A 17,062-nucleotide genomic window follows, 5' to 3' on the forward strand; every position below is an offset into this window, starting at 1 on the left:
GCACAAATTTATTATATAGTGGTAACTCTTCTTTGTGTGCACAGATTTGCTAGTCTTGGGGTCTCAGGTTTGTTTCCTTTCTCCACGTTGGTTGAGGACACACACTCTCCAAGGCAGATACTATTCCCTTTCTGCCTCCCAGGATGTCAGGATAGCCAGGTAGGGTGGTGTGGGGTGTGAGGAGGCATTTGGTACATGTCCAAGCCTGCTTCACATGTAAGTTCTTATGACAGGAATCGTAATTGTTGGTGTGGTCATTTCCCCCGAGACATGTCTCTAGGGCAGGTCTTGGTGACCACCTCCTCCTCTCTCCCTGTCTCAGGCCCCAGCCTCCTGTTCATCACATACGCAGAAGCCATAGCCAACATGCCAGCATCCACATTCTTTGCCATCGTCTTCTTCCTGATGTTAATCACACTGGGCTTGGACAGCACGGCAAGTGAATGGGGAGGCAAACCCAGCCCTGGGGAGGCGGGAGGAGGAAAAGGAGAAAGGGGAGGAAGAGGAAGAGGCAGCTGTACCCATTCCCTCCCGTCCTGGCCACCCCAGGCCATGCTGTCTGCTGCCTCCTGGTGCTCCGCCAACCCCTGTTCACTTGGGCACTTGCTACCCTGTAGGACATTAGTCATTAATGGCAGCAGACCCCTACCTTTTTGGCACTAGGGGACCGGTTTAATGGAAGACAACTACTCACCTCCTGCTGTGGGACCCAGTTCCTAACAGGCCACACACTGGTACCAGTGCACGGCCTGGGTGTTGGGACCCCTAATTAATGCGATAATGAGGGTAAAGTGCCAGGTAAGGTCAAGAGCTCAGCACATGTGAACTGCTGTGATTGTGCTCTGTCCCTTGACCAGACTGGCAGCACCTCAAGGCCAGGGCAAGGTCCCTCTTATGTCTCAGTGCTCCGTGGCCCAGCATTCACATCATTAATGTGGAACGAGTCTCAGCTTGGAGTTGGCATTTCTGGAAAAATCAAAATCTCCTCGAAAGACCTCATGTGAAGAAGTCCTGTCCATGTGCTACACTTTCTTTCCTTGATGTCCTTAGGGATCTAAATGATGGAGTAATATGGAGATAAGGCCAGTGAGAAGGGGGAACTGGTCACGATCAGCTTGACAGGCCACATGGCAATCTTAACCCCTCCCTCTTTTTACTGTGCTGGAAGAAGCAGATTTGTCCCCAAGTCTCCATGATGACCGTTTGTGTGCCCCACTCAGTTTGCAGGCTTGGAGGGGGTGATCACAGCCGTGCTGGATGAGTTTCCACACATCTGGGCCAAGCGCCGGGAGTGGTTTGTGCTTGGCGTGGTCATTACCTGCTTCTTTGGATCCCTGGTCACCTTGACTTTCGTGAGTACCACGACCCCCAACCGAGAGTCTGCTTTCCACTGGGCACTGGACACTGCATGAAGCTGTTCCTTTCCAGCCCACAGGGAGCCCTGGCTTTGGGACCAAAGGGAGAGAGGTTGTCACTGCTGTTAAGAAGTTAGTCATCTCGGAGGAGAAAAGTTGTTTCTGGCGGCATCTGTCTGTAGAATTTGGGCATGGAGCTGGAGGTTCAGCATTTCACAGCAAGTCCAACTAGATTTCTGTCCAGAGAAAAACTAAGACTTGCCTTTTCAGTCTATTTCCAGTCCTTATGGCTGCTTTCATGAGAATACTGCCCAGAACATCTGGAGGCTGGCACCTTGGGTTTGTTACTTTGTCTCCTCCAGAGAAGTTGCAATGAAGTTAGACCTTCTCCAGTGATTTCTTTTTGAGGGGGAGGGGACCTAATGTAAACACTATAAAACTACATCAGACAGTACCCATAGGCATGGCAGGCTATATCCTCCTGACTCAAGGCGGATTTTGTAAATCAACTGATCTTCAGGCCACGACCCAAATGGCTCTGGAGCTTCAGCAGGGTTTTGGGGACCTGCGTAGGACCCATGGGATTTGTGAGTTAGGACAGAGGCAAAACCATGACCACTGGGCCCAGTGTGTCGGATGTTGTAGGTTCTCCCAGATTCAGTCTTTAGGGACCAGGATTCTCCAGGGTAGAGTACACAGTAGGTGTTCAGTAAACTGAAGAAAGTAGATCAAGAGGTGCTTTCCAGTTTGTCTTTAAAACTTTGAGTGGAGAAGAAACAAGAGAGTGACCGGTAGGGCTGGAAGAGGAGTCTGATAGGATGAGATCTTGCCTACCCTGCCAAAGCCAGTCTAAGAGGCAGGCTCTGGGATATTTGTATTACAGCCAAGGTGAGAACTTTGCAGGATTATCCTAAGAAGTTCTTTTTGTCTCTGTTGAAAAGAGGAAGCAGTGCCTTAGTGGGCCTTGAACCAAGTTGGTGGTCTCATTTCCAGGGAGGGGCCTACGTGGTGAAGCTGTTGGAGGAGTTCGCCACAGGACCTGCAGTGCTCACCGTGGCCCTGATCGAAGCAGTTGCTGTGTTTTGGTTCTACGGTAAGATGCTTCCTTCCACCATTATCCTTCCTACACCAGCCTATGTAGGCACCAGAATACACAAGGGCTGGATTTGTCAGAGAAAGGCAGGCCAGTGTACAAGATGTCACCTCCTGCGTGCCTTCTTCAGAAACAGGTCATTGTTTCCTCCAGACTCTGTACAACAGACTGCCTAAGCTCCTGGGAAGACATTTTTTCCTTCTGAGTTTAAATGTTTACCCAGTGGACAGGCTGAAGTGGTTCCCTATAGCTTATCCACAGTGGTTGCTTAAGATCTGACAGGCTCTAAGAGTTGGACAGACAGCTAAGAACTAGTGCACAGTGATTGCATCTGCAGAGGGTACAATATTCTCCTGTTACACAGAGTGGCCCCAATTTAAATTCCACAAGCAGGTTCTCCCTCCAGAGCCCTGAGACACAGTTTAGGAGCTTATCTTCTAGGCAAGAGGCCAGAATGTTTCTGTTTGGATTATCTGTCTTGGTAAAACCTCCAGTTTATTCCCCTCCCCCCAACTGTGGGATGGAATCTGATAAGGGTGAAATCACCAGGAGTGCAGAGAGTAAGCTGACGTGGGTCCCTGGGCAGGGATCCCAAGAGCCCATGGGCAAGGATCAGGAGGGCAGACAGTGGAAATGAAGAAAACCAAGTTCAGAAATCTTTAAAATCAAAAAGTGATTATTTCATTCTGAATATATTTATTTTCCCAGTTTCTATGATAGCAGAACAGCTTTAGCATGTATATCATTACACATAACATGAAGGGGGGGGTCCCCATGTTTTGAGATATACGTGGGCCCGGTTTTGGGACTTTTTTGTGTGTTTTAAAGAATTCCTCGCCACCCCCTCAGCACTTCAGAGAACCAAGTTCAAAGTCGGTGATGCTACAGACCTGTGGGCACTTTCAGGGAAGCAACCACAGAGCGTCCTTCCTTCCCCTTCTCCATCTCTCCCCAGTCAGAGTCCCCACTTCTCACTTTCCTGCCAGTTACTTTGTAGAGAAGAACCTTGATCTTGATCTGACAATATGAATGAGCAATAATGTGGTTAGAATTTTCTCTTGAAAGTTTCTAACATATGGTTAGAGTCAGCCTCTATCCAGTGAGTTCAACATTTTAGACAAAGTTCAACTTCTTTTCTACAGTAAGGATAAAATCAGATATATGGTGAAATCCTAGAAGGGTGGTGTGGGCACCAAGACGAGGCTTTAGGTCCTTCCCCAAATGTCCACCAGTCCTCCCACTCTCTGTAGAAAGAGCTTTGCTTACTGTAACACACATTTTTGTGACATGTTCCCCATCCCACTTTCAGGCCAGATAGGTGTCCCTGAACCCCTCCTATGGAGAAATTCCAGAGTTGCTACTCTTGAGAGCCAGGGGCTAGGAGGGCAGTCTGTTTCCTGTCTTAGTCAGCCTCCTCCTCTTTTGGATGACTGTAGGCATCAATCAGTTCTGCAGTGATGTGAAGGAAATGCTTGGTTTCAGCCCTGGATGGTTTTGGAAGATCTGCTGGGTGGCCATCAGTCCTCTGTTTCTCCTGGTGAGTTGTCCTCTCCCTTCTCCTTCTGGCCCTAGAGAAAAGATGCACCCTCAAACACTCACCACCACACCCAAAGTAACCACTCTTCTGGCTTCTGTCACATTATTTCATTGCTTCCCTTCTCCATGATAATAACACATAACATTCATTGAGCAAGAAATGCCAGACTTTATGCTAAACTTATATCCACTGCTGTTTTTTTTTTTAAATGAAAAAGGGTGAATTTATTATGAATATGAAATCATTATAAATTACACACACAAAACAGCGGAGTCCCCAAGATATATGAAGCAAACACAGAACTGAAGGGAGAAACAGACATTTCTATGATTATATTGAAAGCTTCAATCCCCAGTTTTCAATATTGGATCAAACTTCTACACAGGCAGTCAATGAGGAAATGGAAGATAAACTCAGGTCTCAGTTTGATTTTCGGTCTAAAGTTTTACACCCAGGGTGAAGGCTTTGTTTGCCTTTCCTGAGTCTCAGCCCCAAGCATCATTCCTTCCCTGCGTGTAGAATATGAAAGTGAACTAACAAACAAACATGGCTTCTTTCCTCAGGGAACTAATCCAGTGTCTCTCCTTCCTTTGAAAAACAAATGAAAGGATTTAAGTAGATTATCTAGAAGCACTGGTAATAATATAAATTAATAACCCATTTATGTCAAGGCTTCTGCTTCTAGTAATGGCAGACTAGTGATCCAGACCAACCCTCTCACTGAAAATAGCTAAAATTTCTGGATTTAAAAATACATTGTGTTTTAAGTTTACCAAAAAGCAACAGCAAGATGACAGGGTAATAAGGGACTACGAAGCCAAGATCTAAAGGAACACTGGAGCCCACAGCACATACCAGAGCCCCTGGCCCTGAGAGTATCTGCTTCTTGGAGCAAAGTTGGCTTTGGTTTTGGAAATCTCCAGTGTCCAGGGAATGGAAGTCAAGGAGGGCTTCTGTGGTAGAGAGAGAGACACATGCAGCATAACAGAAGCAAGAATGAGCACACTGCCCATCTTACAGATGAATATCAAGACATGCAGGTACACAAAGCACAAAAAATAAAGGGCTGCCCTGGGAAAGTCAAAAAGAATGCAAAAGAGTTGTTTTGAAAGAAAGCACAGCTGTATCCATGTCCTGTGAGGAAATGGATGGCCCAGGTATCCTAATAAGCTGGACTGAAGGACAGTCTCTGGCTCTAGAAGATCAAAAAGCTCCTTCCACCCTAAATTGAGTTACAGATAAATGAAAGGAGTGCGAGTAATCTCTGCTGATGTGCACGGAGTCACTTTACCCCAGGCTACCTCAGAGCACACTTGGGATGTTAGCAGGCCGCTTATCCATCTTTGGGCAAACAGGCAACCCTTAGAGCTGAGCACTCTCATTTGACAATAAATGAATTCTACATTTGACTCAAGATCTATGCCTAAAGAACTTCGGCAGGGGTCATCTTTAAGGAAATGAATACAGAATTACTAGGACACCTGTCACATCCTTCACGAGCAGCACAGTAAGTCCTAGTAGTCAAGATAAATACTATTTTTTTTTTTTTTTGACCACACCAAGCAGCATGCGGGATCGTTAGTTCCCTGAAAAAAGGATTGAACCCAGGTGCCCTGCAGTGGAAGCACAGTCTTACTGGACAGCCAGGGAAGTCCCAATAAATACTGTTTTTATGCAATATTTTAAAAAAAATCAAAACCAATGCAAAAAAAATTACTGATGAACAAATTCCAGCATTTTAAATAAACACAAGATCTGACCATATACTTGGCATGTCTCACCTCACTCACCCTAATCTGGTCCTATCAAGCGTGTCTTTTTAAAGTATTGCACTAAAATATTATTTCTTGATTACTGAATTTTGGCACCCCCTTAAATGCTGTTTGTATCCAAGGTGAATACCTCATATGCCTTACTCTAGACCTGGACCCAGGCTTTTGGTATTTTCATTTCTGTGGTTGTCTGGCAAACTGGGTGAACACTTGGGCTACAATCAATGAGTTTCTGTGCCCAGCAAAATCCAGGTACAGATCTGGGTTCAGGCATGTGACTTACAATTCCTGGGATGTTCACTATACTCACTTCTTCTAAAGGTGCTTCAGGGCACAATTAAGAGGAGGCAAATCTGTCCTCCACTTCTGGGTTTACTTAACAGATCCCTTGCTCTGGGCTTTTTAAGGCTGCTTTAGGTAAACAATGAGTAGCTTACTTAAAATATTCTTTTTCATTGAAGCCAAGTTATGAAAAAGAAAAGATCGAATATGAGCAAGAGGAGGTGGGGGTGTCTGGAGCAATACTTAGTGGCCACAGTGAGAGCTTGCAGCCTCCCTGGACTGCGTGAGGTTCCACACACCTGACACCAAGATGAGACGAGTTACAACAGACATGGCTCCTGACCAGACCCTACCTTTCCCTGTTCCAATATCACCTTCCTTAGTAGCCAGGTCTGGGGCTGAGGAGAGCCTGTCTAGAGAAAGGTTTGCAAAGGCCAGGCTCGTTTTGAAAGCTTCTTCCTGGACTTAGGATAGTACTGTGCTGAAGATGGATGTGTGTTTAATAGTTTCCCATTTTTATTACCTGAGGACAAAGAAAAAAAGATAAAAATAGACATTTAACCACACAAATAATTTACATTACTGTCTTCTTTATGACTATGAAATAATAAGATAAAATTAAATCAAGAGCAATAACGATTTCGGCACAGCAGTTACTAGGCAAAAACTGGCATTTACGCTCTCTCTGGAAAACAAACTGAAATAAGAAAACTCATAAACTGAGTGTTGGGAGAGCAGCGTAAAATTTTTCTTGGTTGAAATCTTCACTGAATTTTCAAGTAAAAAATGTATTAAGCTGCTGTTTCCTTCCATTATTCCTTTCATTACACGGGCCGGTGACAGGCAGGTATTTGTTGTCAAGATGCCTTGTGGCAGAGCCATCCTTGTTGAAACCCTAGTCCTTAGCTTGGGGTTAATATAAAGAGAGGGGAGAGAAGAAACGGGTACTTAGGAGTCTGCATCCTCTCCAGGTCTTGAGAACCTTATTATGTCTCCTGAACGAAGGTGCCTTCCATCTCACCAAAAACAATCAGCAGAGAAATGCAGGGGGAAATAAATAAAAACAAAGCAGAGAGAGAGAGAGAGGAAGCTCTAGGACTGGCAGGAGCCGTGGAGAGGTTGCCCGGTTTATTCCTCCACCATCCGACAAACTGGGGCCTGAAATATGCCTGATGGATGCCAGTCTCTTCTCCTTTTATCTCCCCTCAATAACTCTCTGAGGCCTTGGCATCCCTTTTGTAGGGGTTGAGGTGGAGGTTGGGGAGGAAAATCAAGATAAGCCCTTCCTTGTTTGCAGTTGAGGCACAGAAATTACTGACTTGTGTCAGAGATCAATCTAGGATATCTCACCCTTAGGCAATTTTCTGAAATTATCTTCCCTTTAGCATTGGTGGCTTTGCCAGTGGCTCAGCAGGTAAGGAATCCACCTGCAGTGTGGGAGACCTGGGTTCGATCCCTGGGTTGGGAAGGTCCCCTGGAGAAGGGAAAGGCTACCCACTCCAGTATTCTGGCCTAGTGAATTCTGGCCTATACAGTCCATGGGGTTGCAAAGAGTTGGACACAACTGAGTGACTTTCACTTCACTTTCTGTGGTATCAGGACTGTCTCTGTGTGGGTGTTGCAAAAATTTTTTAATGTTTCTTGAAATTTCTGTTTTAGTTCATCATCTGCAGTTTTTTGATGAGCCCACCACAGCTACGACTTTTCCAGTATGATTATCCTCAGTGGAGCATCATCCTGGGTTACTGCATAGGAACCTCATCTTTCGTCTGCATCCCCACATATATAACTTATCGGCTGATTGTCACTCCAGGGACACTTAAGGAGGTATGTGCTAGTTAGTGTGTGTGTGCTTTTGTGTGTAGATTGGTAACTGGGAAGAAGAGGGTTCTCTTCTTATGCTCTATTCAAAGGATAGAAGTCCACCACAAGGATTCACCAAGAGGCTCTCAGCCTTATATAATCATATACCTACATTATTATGTAGCTTCTGATAGCTGCCACTGTCATCTTAAGGCATCTCCCATAAGCCTCAAGTATGAAGGTGAATGAGTGAGCTGTTGTTTGGATGTGCCACAGCGCACAGCCTGGTATATAGCATTCTAAACATATTAGAAAACTACTTTGCCTCCTGCATTCCATTGAGCACAGACATCAGATCAGTGGTGTCTAGAGCAATAACACAAATTTGATTTAGGTGGATTTAAAGTAAATCCACTTAAGCAGAGTATGGTGGAAAATGTCTGTGGTTACTTTTCTAACAGCAATGTGATAAGGGCTGTTTCAAAAATCATCACTAAATAAGGATGTTACAACAATATTATGTGCGTGTGTGTTAGTCGCTCAGTCGTGTCTGACTTTTTGAGACCCCATGGACTGTAGCCCACCAGGCTCCTCTGTCCATGGAATTCTCCAGGCAGGAATACTGGAGAGGGTTGCCATTTCCTTCTCCAGGGTATCTTCCCGACCCAGGGATCAAACCCAGGCCTCCTGCATTGCAAGTGGATGCTTTACCATCTGAGCTATTAGGGAAGCCCAATAATATCATAGTTTTAGCTTAAGTTACTGGAGTGGGAAAAAAAAAAGCTGCCATTATAGCAAGATTCGTGTCACTAAATGAATAGTGTGCTGTAAAAATTTCAATAACAGAACCTTATAATTTGTACAAGATTGTATATATATTAAAGTATCTTTATGTAGATTATCTTACTTTGTTATCAAAATACTTTGTGAGGTAGATGGGCAGTTATCCTTAGCGAAGATACTGAATCTGGGAATAATGCTGCTCACAGTTTCCTTATTTCAGTGACTTGTATAGGGACACACAGTTCAGGGAGGCTCAGAATCCAGGGCTTCTGGTTTTTGGTCCAATGCTCTTTCACTTTTAGCTGCAGCTTCTCTTTTGTGTCCTCAGGGTACTAATGGTTTGTGGATGTAGAAATTGGCTCTAGAGGTTAGGGAGATGAGTTGTCACTTTTCATCCTGTGCTGTCAGAGTTAGTAGTTCAGGCCACCAGGATTCCCAGCAATGTTAGCAAAATTGAAAATGCTGGGTCGTCACTTGCTTGATTGTGTTTCATGCCACAGCGAGGCTACTGTGGCAGGAGAGCCTGAAGAAGTGGCTGCTTACAGAAGTCTGTGGGTGGGTGCTTTTGTCAGAGGTGAGCTCAAAGGTGAAAAGTGGTATTTGGGGGAAAGCTAGAGGGACTGTGCTCTCTAACAACCTGAGATCAGAGCTGGGCTAGTCTGTGGGCTCTTAGAAGCAAAACTCAAATATGAGTTTATCACACTCATCTTCCTAAAACATTTCACAAGAAACATGAAGCAAGAGAGCCTGAGGCAATTAAGTAGCATCTCTTTTCTGAGAACTGAGATTGTTTCTGTTTTCCAAATAGAAAAACTGAATTCTAGGTGAACAGAACTCTGCAAGGAGTTACTAGTTTCCTACACCCAGAAGAGCCCTATTACAACCTCATTTCTCCCAAAGGGCCATGGATTCTGGTGTTGTCTGAAATACATGCTCAGGCCAGAGTCACTGTTTGCTCTTTCAAGCTGTCCTTTATGGTAGTCAGGACAGCCCACTGACCCTATTGACTCAAACCCAGAGGCCAAGGTCAGGGTTGGGAATTCAGGTCAATAAATTTCAGTATTCTTTGGTCACAGACTATATCTCAAGTCTTGGTCATCTTTCTTGCAAATTCCTATTGGCCACAAGGAAATGCTACCCAAAGGTGTACAATTAAGAGAGCTCAGATCCGTTAGTAGTAGAGGTTAAGGTTGACTGCAGGGCCATGTTTGGCACAGGCCACCAGATGGGAAACAGTGGGTTAGGAAGCATCACAATACAGCCAGTCAAGGGGGCCTGGGAGGGAAAAGACTATGGCAAGTCACTTACCTTCTCTGGGCCTTAGTTTCTTCATCTTTAAAATATGCTCACTGAACTGGATTAACATTTCCAAAGTGTGTTGTAAGGAGCTGTAGTTCCATGGGATATCAATTAAGTGTTACTGCTGGGGAAATGTTACATGGTCAAATAATTTTGCAGGATGCTGGATTAAGGCAAAGTTAAATAGGTCTCTTTACAACAGGACTTCTGAAAAGCCTTAACATGCCTATATGCATGCTTAGTTTCTGAGAGAAATAAAGCATGTTTTTGCCAAGCACCCCAAGGGACTATTAATTTCTTTGTGAATACCAGACTTTATGGTGTGTAACATTCTATGTATGAGGGAGAGAGAACTCATATGACATTTTCGTATGGTTAAAAACAAAAAAGAGACTAAGAGAAAGTAAATTTCTTAACTCTTCTGGGCCCTAACCATAGACAAGGCTGGAGTTTGTGGAGTAAGTCACCACCTGCTCACCTGAAATTTAGAGCCTGTCATGAGCATCTGCAATCTGGAGGTCTCAAGGTTGGAGTCATCAGCTGGATTAGGTGACTGTCAGAGAAGCCCTTAGTGACCTGCAGAAAGACACTGGGAATATGGTCCCTAATAAGTAAGCAATCATGAAGATGGTAACAGTGATCCATTGTTGCATGATCACCTTGCGGAAGGCCAGGGACTGGCAAATTTTGAGAGCAATAGTAGTCTGGCAACTGGAATGCTGTCCAAATATGGGAAATAAGTGGACCTGGCCTTTTGGGAGATGAGCAGCAGAATGGGCAAGTAGAGGTTAGAGCACAAAACCTTTTGTGCTTTTCACTGTGGGTCTTGCCTCTGCCATACACCTGACTGCTCTTCTCTCTCTGCACAGCATAGCCTCACTGAAGACTAGTTAGAGTGATGTGTCCAGTTCTCAATTAGCAAGGCCTAATTCTCCTTTAATAGTTATGGGTTACAGATTCATCTTTGGGAAAGAATGGTTTGTGAAAATTTGCTTTCTATAACTAGACATGTCTGGGTAGCTGACGAGCACTGTAATAACTTCTTTTTAAATGGATTCCCAGGGTGAGGTTTTGTTAAGGTCATCAGGAACGCAACATGTACAATTTTGTGAATTTCATTACCTATGGGAATGGGAACTTTTAAAATTCCATAGGCCCTGCTCCTTAAGAATTAACTCCCAGAACCAAGAAATAAAAAAGATTAAAGGGGACTACATACTTTTTCAATCCAAAATAAAAAGGACAAGTAGCAGAGCTTCACCTAAAATCAATAAATCAAAATATACTTCGGATCCAATTTTGCTTTGCTCACCATAGGTTCAGACTTTTGGCCATCAAAGATTTTACTAAGCAACTGAGTATTTTCTTTCCTAAACCTCTGCAGTGCTCCCCACATCTCTGAGCTGCTTCATGTCACCCTGATGCTAAGTTTTACAAGGCAGGCTGTAGATTTCATACCCAAACCCAAGCATATTTCAGATCTGTCCCAAAGCTTCTGTGCACCTCAGCTATTTCTATGATAAAAATTCTGTCTTTTCCCTGTAATGAATACTATGTCAAAGTGAGATTGCTTTAGGAATGATTTGAATCGGCACATCTTTTAAAATTATGTAATAATTTGCACCCTTGTATGAACTAACTACAGGTGAATTCATTAAGGCAGTAACATCTTGGCTGTTACAATGACTGATGGCACTATGCACTGTGCCTGTAATATGTATTCAGGGCACAAGGAGTCTGACTGAGGTGGGGGGAACCAGAATCCAGTGTTCATTCTGCTCCCCAAGCCCTCTGGGCCACATGCAGCCTCCTCTGCCCAGAGAAATGGATGTCCTTTCCAGATCATCAAAGGCATGTTATGGGCGAGCAGTGGTTCTATTCAAGGGTCATCATTTTCTCCTGTTAGTGTTAAAGTGACTTTTTAGTTTACAGATGCTTTTATATAGTTCCTTTATATGGCATTTCTACCCATATTTGAGAACAAACAAATTACGGATTCCTTTCTTTTTTAAATTTCTTTCTTTGGCTGCACCTCATGGCATGCAGAACTTCCCCGACCAGGAATCAAACCTGCACCCCCTGCAGTGAAAGCGCAGTCTTCACCACTGGACTGCCAGGGAAGCCCCAGGATTCCTTTCTTAATAAAAGTCAATAAAACTATTCCAATTTACCATTAACCACCATTTAAATGCTATTTAACCTTTAATATTAATGTTAAAAAAACTTTAAGCGTTAAATTACAAGAATATTTATATGTATCATATCTTCTTCCTAACAGCGTATTATTAAAGGGATCACCCCAGAAACACCAACAGAAATTCCCTGTGGGGACATCCGCTTGAATGCTGTGTAAAACATCAACAAAAGGAAGATGGCTTCCCAATAACCTCTTCCTCCAGTCCTGACAAGTCACACCTCGCCTTCTCCCTCTAAGTCAATGAATTTCCGGCGAAGCCTATCAATGGAAGGGCCTTCTTCATAAAGACACAGTCTCAAAAGACTACAGTGCCCAGATTCTTTCGGCCTCCAGTCACTTCGTGTGAAATCTCCGGGACATGTTACCACGTTAGACTCTGTGATGCAGCTAAAGTGGACTGCTTTGAATGTGTGAGGCTGTGTGTGGAGGTGATGAAAACCACCATGTTGTCATTAGGATTAGTTTAGGATCAAGTCCCTGAAAAGTCTCCTGTGTCAGTCCTTCTTACGATCATCAGTATCTAATATCGTTTGCTTCCAAAGATTTCAACTGTTCATGACTGCATAAACCATGTACGAAAAAACAGGGATACTCTCTTGCTAGCCATGTTTTCTGAGTAGCAGAGAATCCTATAGCTGGAGTCTATTAGAACCCCGTAACCTCTGTGCTGCTGTGGAGTCAGGAGAGGAAGATGTAAGAAGCTAAACTGAAAAATAATGTGTATGTGTGAGCATGTGTGTCTGTGTGTACAACTGTTCCAGTGTACCCTTACCCACTACAAACTATATGAATTTACTCTAGTTTTTTTTTACATTAACAAATTCCACCTACTGAAATTTGTATGTATGTTATTATTTGAAGGGTATATGACGACGACAGGCTCTGCCACCTATTCCTTTTCCAAGGACACTGCTTTAGCCCATATGCTTTCCTCTATGGGCTGGCCTTTAGTATTTGCTGCACTTCACTGCCATCTTCCTGTCTCTCTCTACTAAACATATAGGGTAACAGTCCACAGGCTAATCTGGCCTATTTCATTAGTCACTGTAGCTTAGCTGTGAACTACTCTGAAGATGAATATTGATAAATGCATCTTCAGTGTTCAGTTGGCTATCTGGCTTAAGCTGTCTACTTCAAATGACTGAGTCTGACCACTAAGGTTATTTTGCTTTGTGAAGAGTAGATAAATCTAATTCTCACAGGGTGCAGAGGTCTGACACCCTGACCTAAACCAAGGTCATCCTCAATCCAAAAGTAATTAACAGAGTCTGGTAAGTGAACCTCCTCCCAACTCCTTGAACCTCCTTCCCAACTCCTTGACTTTTCCTGGGTGGCTATCAGGATAGTGGGCCCTCCAGATAATTTTCAAGATTGAGTCTAAATAAGGCTGATTGGCAAAGGGACACTTAAGTTAATGATGTTCATGCCACATAAAACCCTTAATACAGATCTAGTAAATGTGACTTCAGTGGCTTGGGACACTCAGATGCATAGGTAGAGAAGCAAATTTTACCTTGTAGTGACATTTCCTTAACCAAATCTTAAAGGCAGTAAAGCCTAGTCAATGATAAAAGGACTCAATCTTCTGGCCCCATATCACATCAGTCCTCTATATGAATCTAATTCAATCTAACAACCTTACAGAAAGAAGATCCCTATAGTAGAGGCCTAATTTCATCCAGTTATAGATCTTTCTCCCTTGGCTTCCTTTCCCCCACAATATTCCCCAGCCATCTTCCTGTATTCCACTACATCCTATTTCTGATGCCCTACTTTCCCCAGTGGGGTTATTTTCCCTATAGAAGTCAGCTGCTGAGAAATTTCCCAAATTATCAGAGGAAAAGAGGAGGGGGATTTAAAATGACTCTTAGTGACATACCTTATCTTTTTCTTTCCTTCTTGCTACCTTATGTCCATTCTCTTTGCCTTCTAGGGTGCTGAAAGGAGAGAGGTTAATATAAGTGGCAGTGTATTCGGTGGTAAATAGCTTTGCAAATTTTAAGAACTTGCTTTATATGGATTCTCCCCCTCACACACGCTTATGCATTTTTCAAAGATACCATTTTTTAAACAGCACTTTTTCAAACAAAGAGTTTTGTCAAGCCAGGTGTTATACAGGTGTTTTGAAAATTTTCAAATGTCACTAGACTTTAAAAAAAAAATCCAAAATCTCTCTTCAATATAGTCTGCATTTACTTGATTCCTATTTATCAATACTACTCTGAATATTTTTTAAGGAAAACTTAAGTTGGTAGACCAACTTTAAAATAATCTTTTAAAGACCTTTTGCATCTAATGTAGCATTTACATAAAAGTAAAAAATAAAAATGGAATGAATTGTTAAGTGCTGAAGTTAATTTCTGTTCTGTAATTTATTAGTAAGAAATAGCCAAGGAACAAACAAGACACAACAAAAGAATGGAGGGCAATTCAGTTGACTGAGATTGTTCCTATATGTTGATATGTAATGGAGTCCCAAGAATTTATCTCCATTCCAAAAAACTTGAAACCCATTTAAAACTTATTCCATTTGTTGTGTGGAATGCATGACTTGTAACCTAAATTCACTGCCCTGGCTGCCCCATCCGGGGATGGAAGCAAAGACCCTTACAAACCCACCCAGTCAATGTATTAGCTCCAAAATCATGACAATCAAATCAAATAATCTCTAAGGCAAAATGATTCTGTGAGATTAGTCACTCTCTCACCATTCCCTCTTTTTATGCAGCTTGTTAATTTGGTGCCACCAATACCAAACTTTTAAGTACAAAGTTCCATTTAACTCATCCACCCCAAATCTCCGTAAAAGGGAGATTATTCTCCTAGGATTAGAACCATGTTCTCTCTGAAAAGTAGTCAAGACTGACCTGGTATGTTCTATCTGTTGTACAGTTGATTTGGAGGCCACTGTCGAACCAAAGCTTAAAACCACGGAATGCAGCAGCTTAACTGTGCTGTTCTTACCCATCTTAAGACAATCCTTAGCTATCCAATGGTACAATCCATGCCTGGTTCCTTTCGTAGCATGTCTTTTGGCTCTAAATCAACACCTGGTGCTTAAGATATCATTAAAACAAGGCAGTATTCAGAAGGCATTTTCTCTTTTTGTCACAGTTGGGAAGAGCAGTAGATCCCTCAAAGAGACTATTACAACCTGTCATCACCATAAAGCAACGAGAACAAAATGCATGCATGCATACCAAGTCGCTTCAGTAGTGTCCGACTCTGTGCGACCCCACGGACAGCAGCCCACCAGGCTCCTCTGTCCATGGGATTCTCCAGGCAAGAATACTGGAGTAGGTTGCCATTTCCTTCTCTGCAAATAAAATAGTCCTATGCAAAGTAGGAAGTTGTATACTTTAGTCATCATGGAGCTCACCCATTACGTAAAAACACTAGGAGAGTTACACAAAAGGCTCTAAATTAGGAAGGTGAATTTAGAAAGTGCTTGCAAAGTATGCTGGAAACTGAAATTTATAAATCCAAATATTGAAAAAAAAAAAAAAAAGACAAGGAATATCCCTCTACTATAGAAAGCTTACCTGGTGAAACATTCTGAATTTTTTTCTTCAATATCACAGATAAGTCAATGATATTTATTAAAATGTGTCTTGTTTAGTTCCATGGAAGGACTATTTCAAAAGCTCTAAACATTTTTTTGTTATTTTTATACTATCATCTTTCCCCCTCATTGGTTAATTGTCTCTAAATTTCAACGACGGAACAATGTTTTAAAGTTCAGATAACTACATCAGAAGCAGAAACCAACCTAGTTCCTTTCTCTACTCTTCCTGGGATCTAGAAATTTCTAAAGAAACATTTCCTCTCCTAGAATGACAATACTCCTCTCAGTTTTTTAATAGGCATTTACTACAATGGAAAAGATGGAATCTTAAGTATGCCTTTGCTTGTGTAACATATAGTTGGAATCCATTCAGTACTGTTTCTACATTAGGTGTATCAAAACAGAAATCTTTTTTTAATGATTCACAATATATTTCAATTGAAATTTAAGTTTGTATTTCTCTTACCAATACCTCATAATATCCATACCAAACTGCTCTATCACCAATCAAGTTTTTATTTCCTCATCAAAGACAGATTATCTTCACTGGCCAAATCTACTTTGGAACCAGCGTGCACTGGTGGAGCACATCATCAGAAAAAAGTTTTATGTCTGCTAAACTAAGAACCTTATCATTTAGGAGAGAGAATAGGTGATTTCAGTCCTTCAGTTCTACAAATGAAGACTCCAATTATAGTAGATAATCTATTTCTAACAAATCGTAAACACTGACAGTTCAAACAACAAATATTTAGGAAAGAGGAGCTAGCCCATCTTTAGGCTTAAAATGCCTGGAGTGAAAGTGACAAACATCAAAAAAATCTCAGAGAAATGTTGAAAATAAAGGAATGAATGAAAGTTGTGTCCAACTCTTTGCACTCCCGTGGACTGAAGCCCGCCAGGCTCCTCTGCCCGTGGGATTCTCCAAGCCAGAATACTGGAGTGGGTAGCTGTTCCCCTCTCCAGGGGACCTTCCTAACCCAGGGATCAAACCCAGGTCTCTCACATTGCAGGCAGATTCTTTACCATCTGAGCCACCATTTGGAAGCCCCAAATACCTAAATTTCCATAAACAAGAATATTTGCTAATTTTTTTAAAAAGCTACTTGATTCTTATTCGAACTCTAATATTAGAAGTATACCTTATCTTAAAACTTGATACATGAAAAATGCCAAGTTTAAAGGATTAAATTAGGGACTTATGTAAAATAAGAATTTGCAGTTATTTCTCCAGTAGCATTTAAATATGATCTGATTACCAAAAAAAAAAAAAAATTCTCAGGATACTTTGTGTTGAACATTCAATGGTAGTGATTTAGTCACTAAGTCATGTCCAACTCTTGCGACGCCATGGAATGTAGCCTGCCAGGCTCCTC

General features: G+C 42.4%; 1 protein-coding gene and 1 long non-coding RNA gene across 14 annotated transcripts in view; one reads left to right on the forward strand and one right to left on the reverse strand.

Moving 5' to 3' along the window:
• SLC6A4 (solute carrier family 6 member 4) overlaps positions 1-14,465 on the forward strand; it is a 34,432-nt gene extending 19,967 nt beyond the window's left edge. For 10 of the 13 annotated variants that reach the window (XM_081580201.1, XM_081580208.1, XM_081580207.1 and 7 more), the window contains 6 exons: positions 323-435; positions 1,221-1,352; positions 2,349-2,448; positions 3,885-3,985; positions 7,699-7,866; positions 12,203-14,465. In XM_081580201.1, the coding sequence (XP_081436327.1) occupies positions 323-435; positions 1,221-1,352; positions 2,349-2,448; positions 3,885-3,985; positions 7,699-7,866; positions 12,203-12,277 (689 nt within the window). In that variant the 3' untranslated portion in view covers positions 12,278-14,465. Of the gene's footprint in view, positions 1-322; positions 440-857; positions 1,353-2,348; positions 2,449-3,884; positions 3,986-7,698; positions 7,867-12,202 lie in introns of all 13 variants that reach the window. The other 3 variants (XM_081580204.1, XM_081580198.1, XR_014079576.1) reach the window with 2 other exon arrangements.
• LOC145542092 (uncharacterized) lies at positions 5,517-16,820 on the reverse strand. Its single transcript, XR_014079577.1, has 5 exons — positions 14,989-16,820; positions 14,001-14,058; positions 10,403-10,513; positions 9,934-10,045; positions 5,517-6,562 (listed from the first exon to the last, which is right to left on the reverse strand). It is a non-coding gene; the product is annotated as an uncharacterized LOC145542092 (long non-coding RNA).
• Positions 16,821-17,062: the final 242 nt, after the last annotated feature.

This window comes from Giraffa tippelskirchi, chromosome 3 (genome assembly GCF_054371585.1).
Source record: "Giraffa tippelskirchi isolate mGirTip1 chromosome 3, T2T-mGirTip1v1.2.pri, whole genome shotgun sequence".
Lineage (NCBI taxonomy): Eukaryota > Metazoa > Chordata > Mammalia > Artiodactyla > Giraffidae > Giraffa > Giraffa tippelskirchi.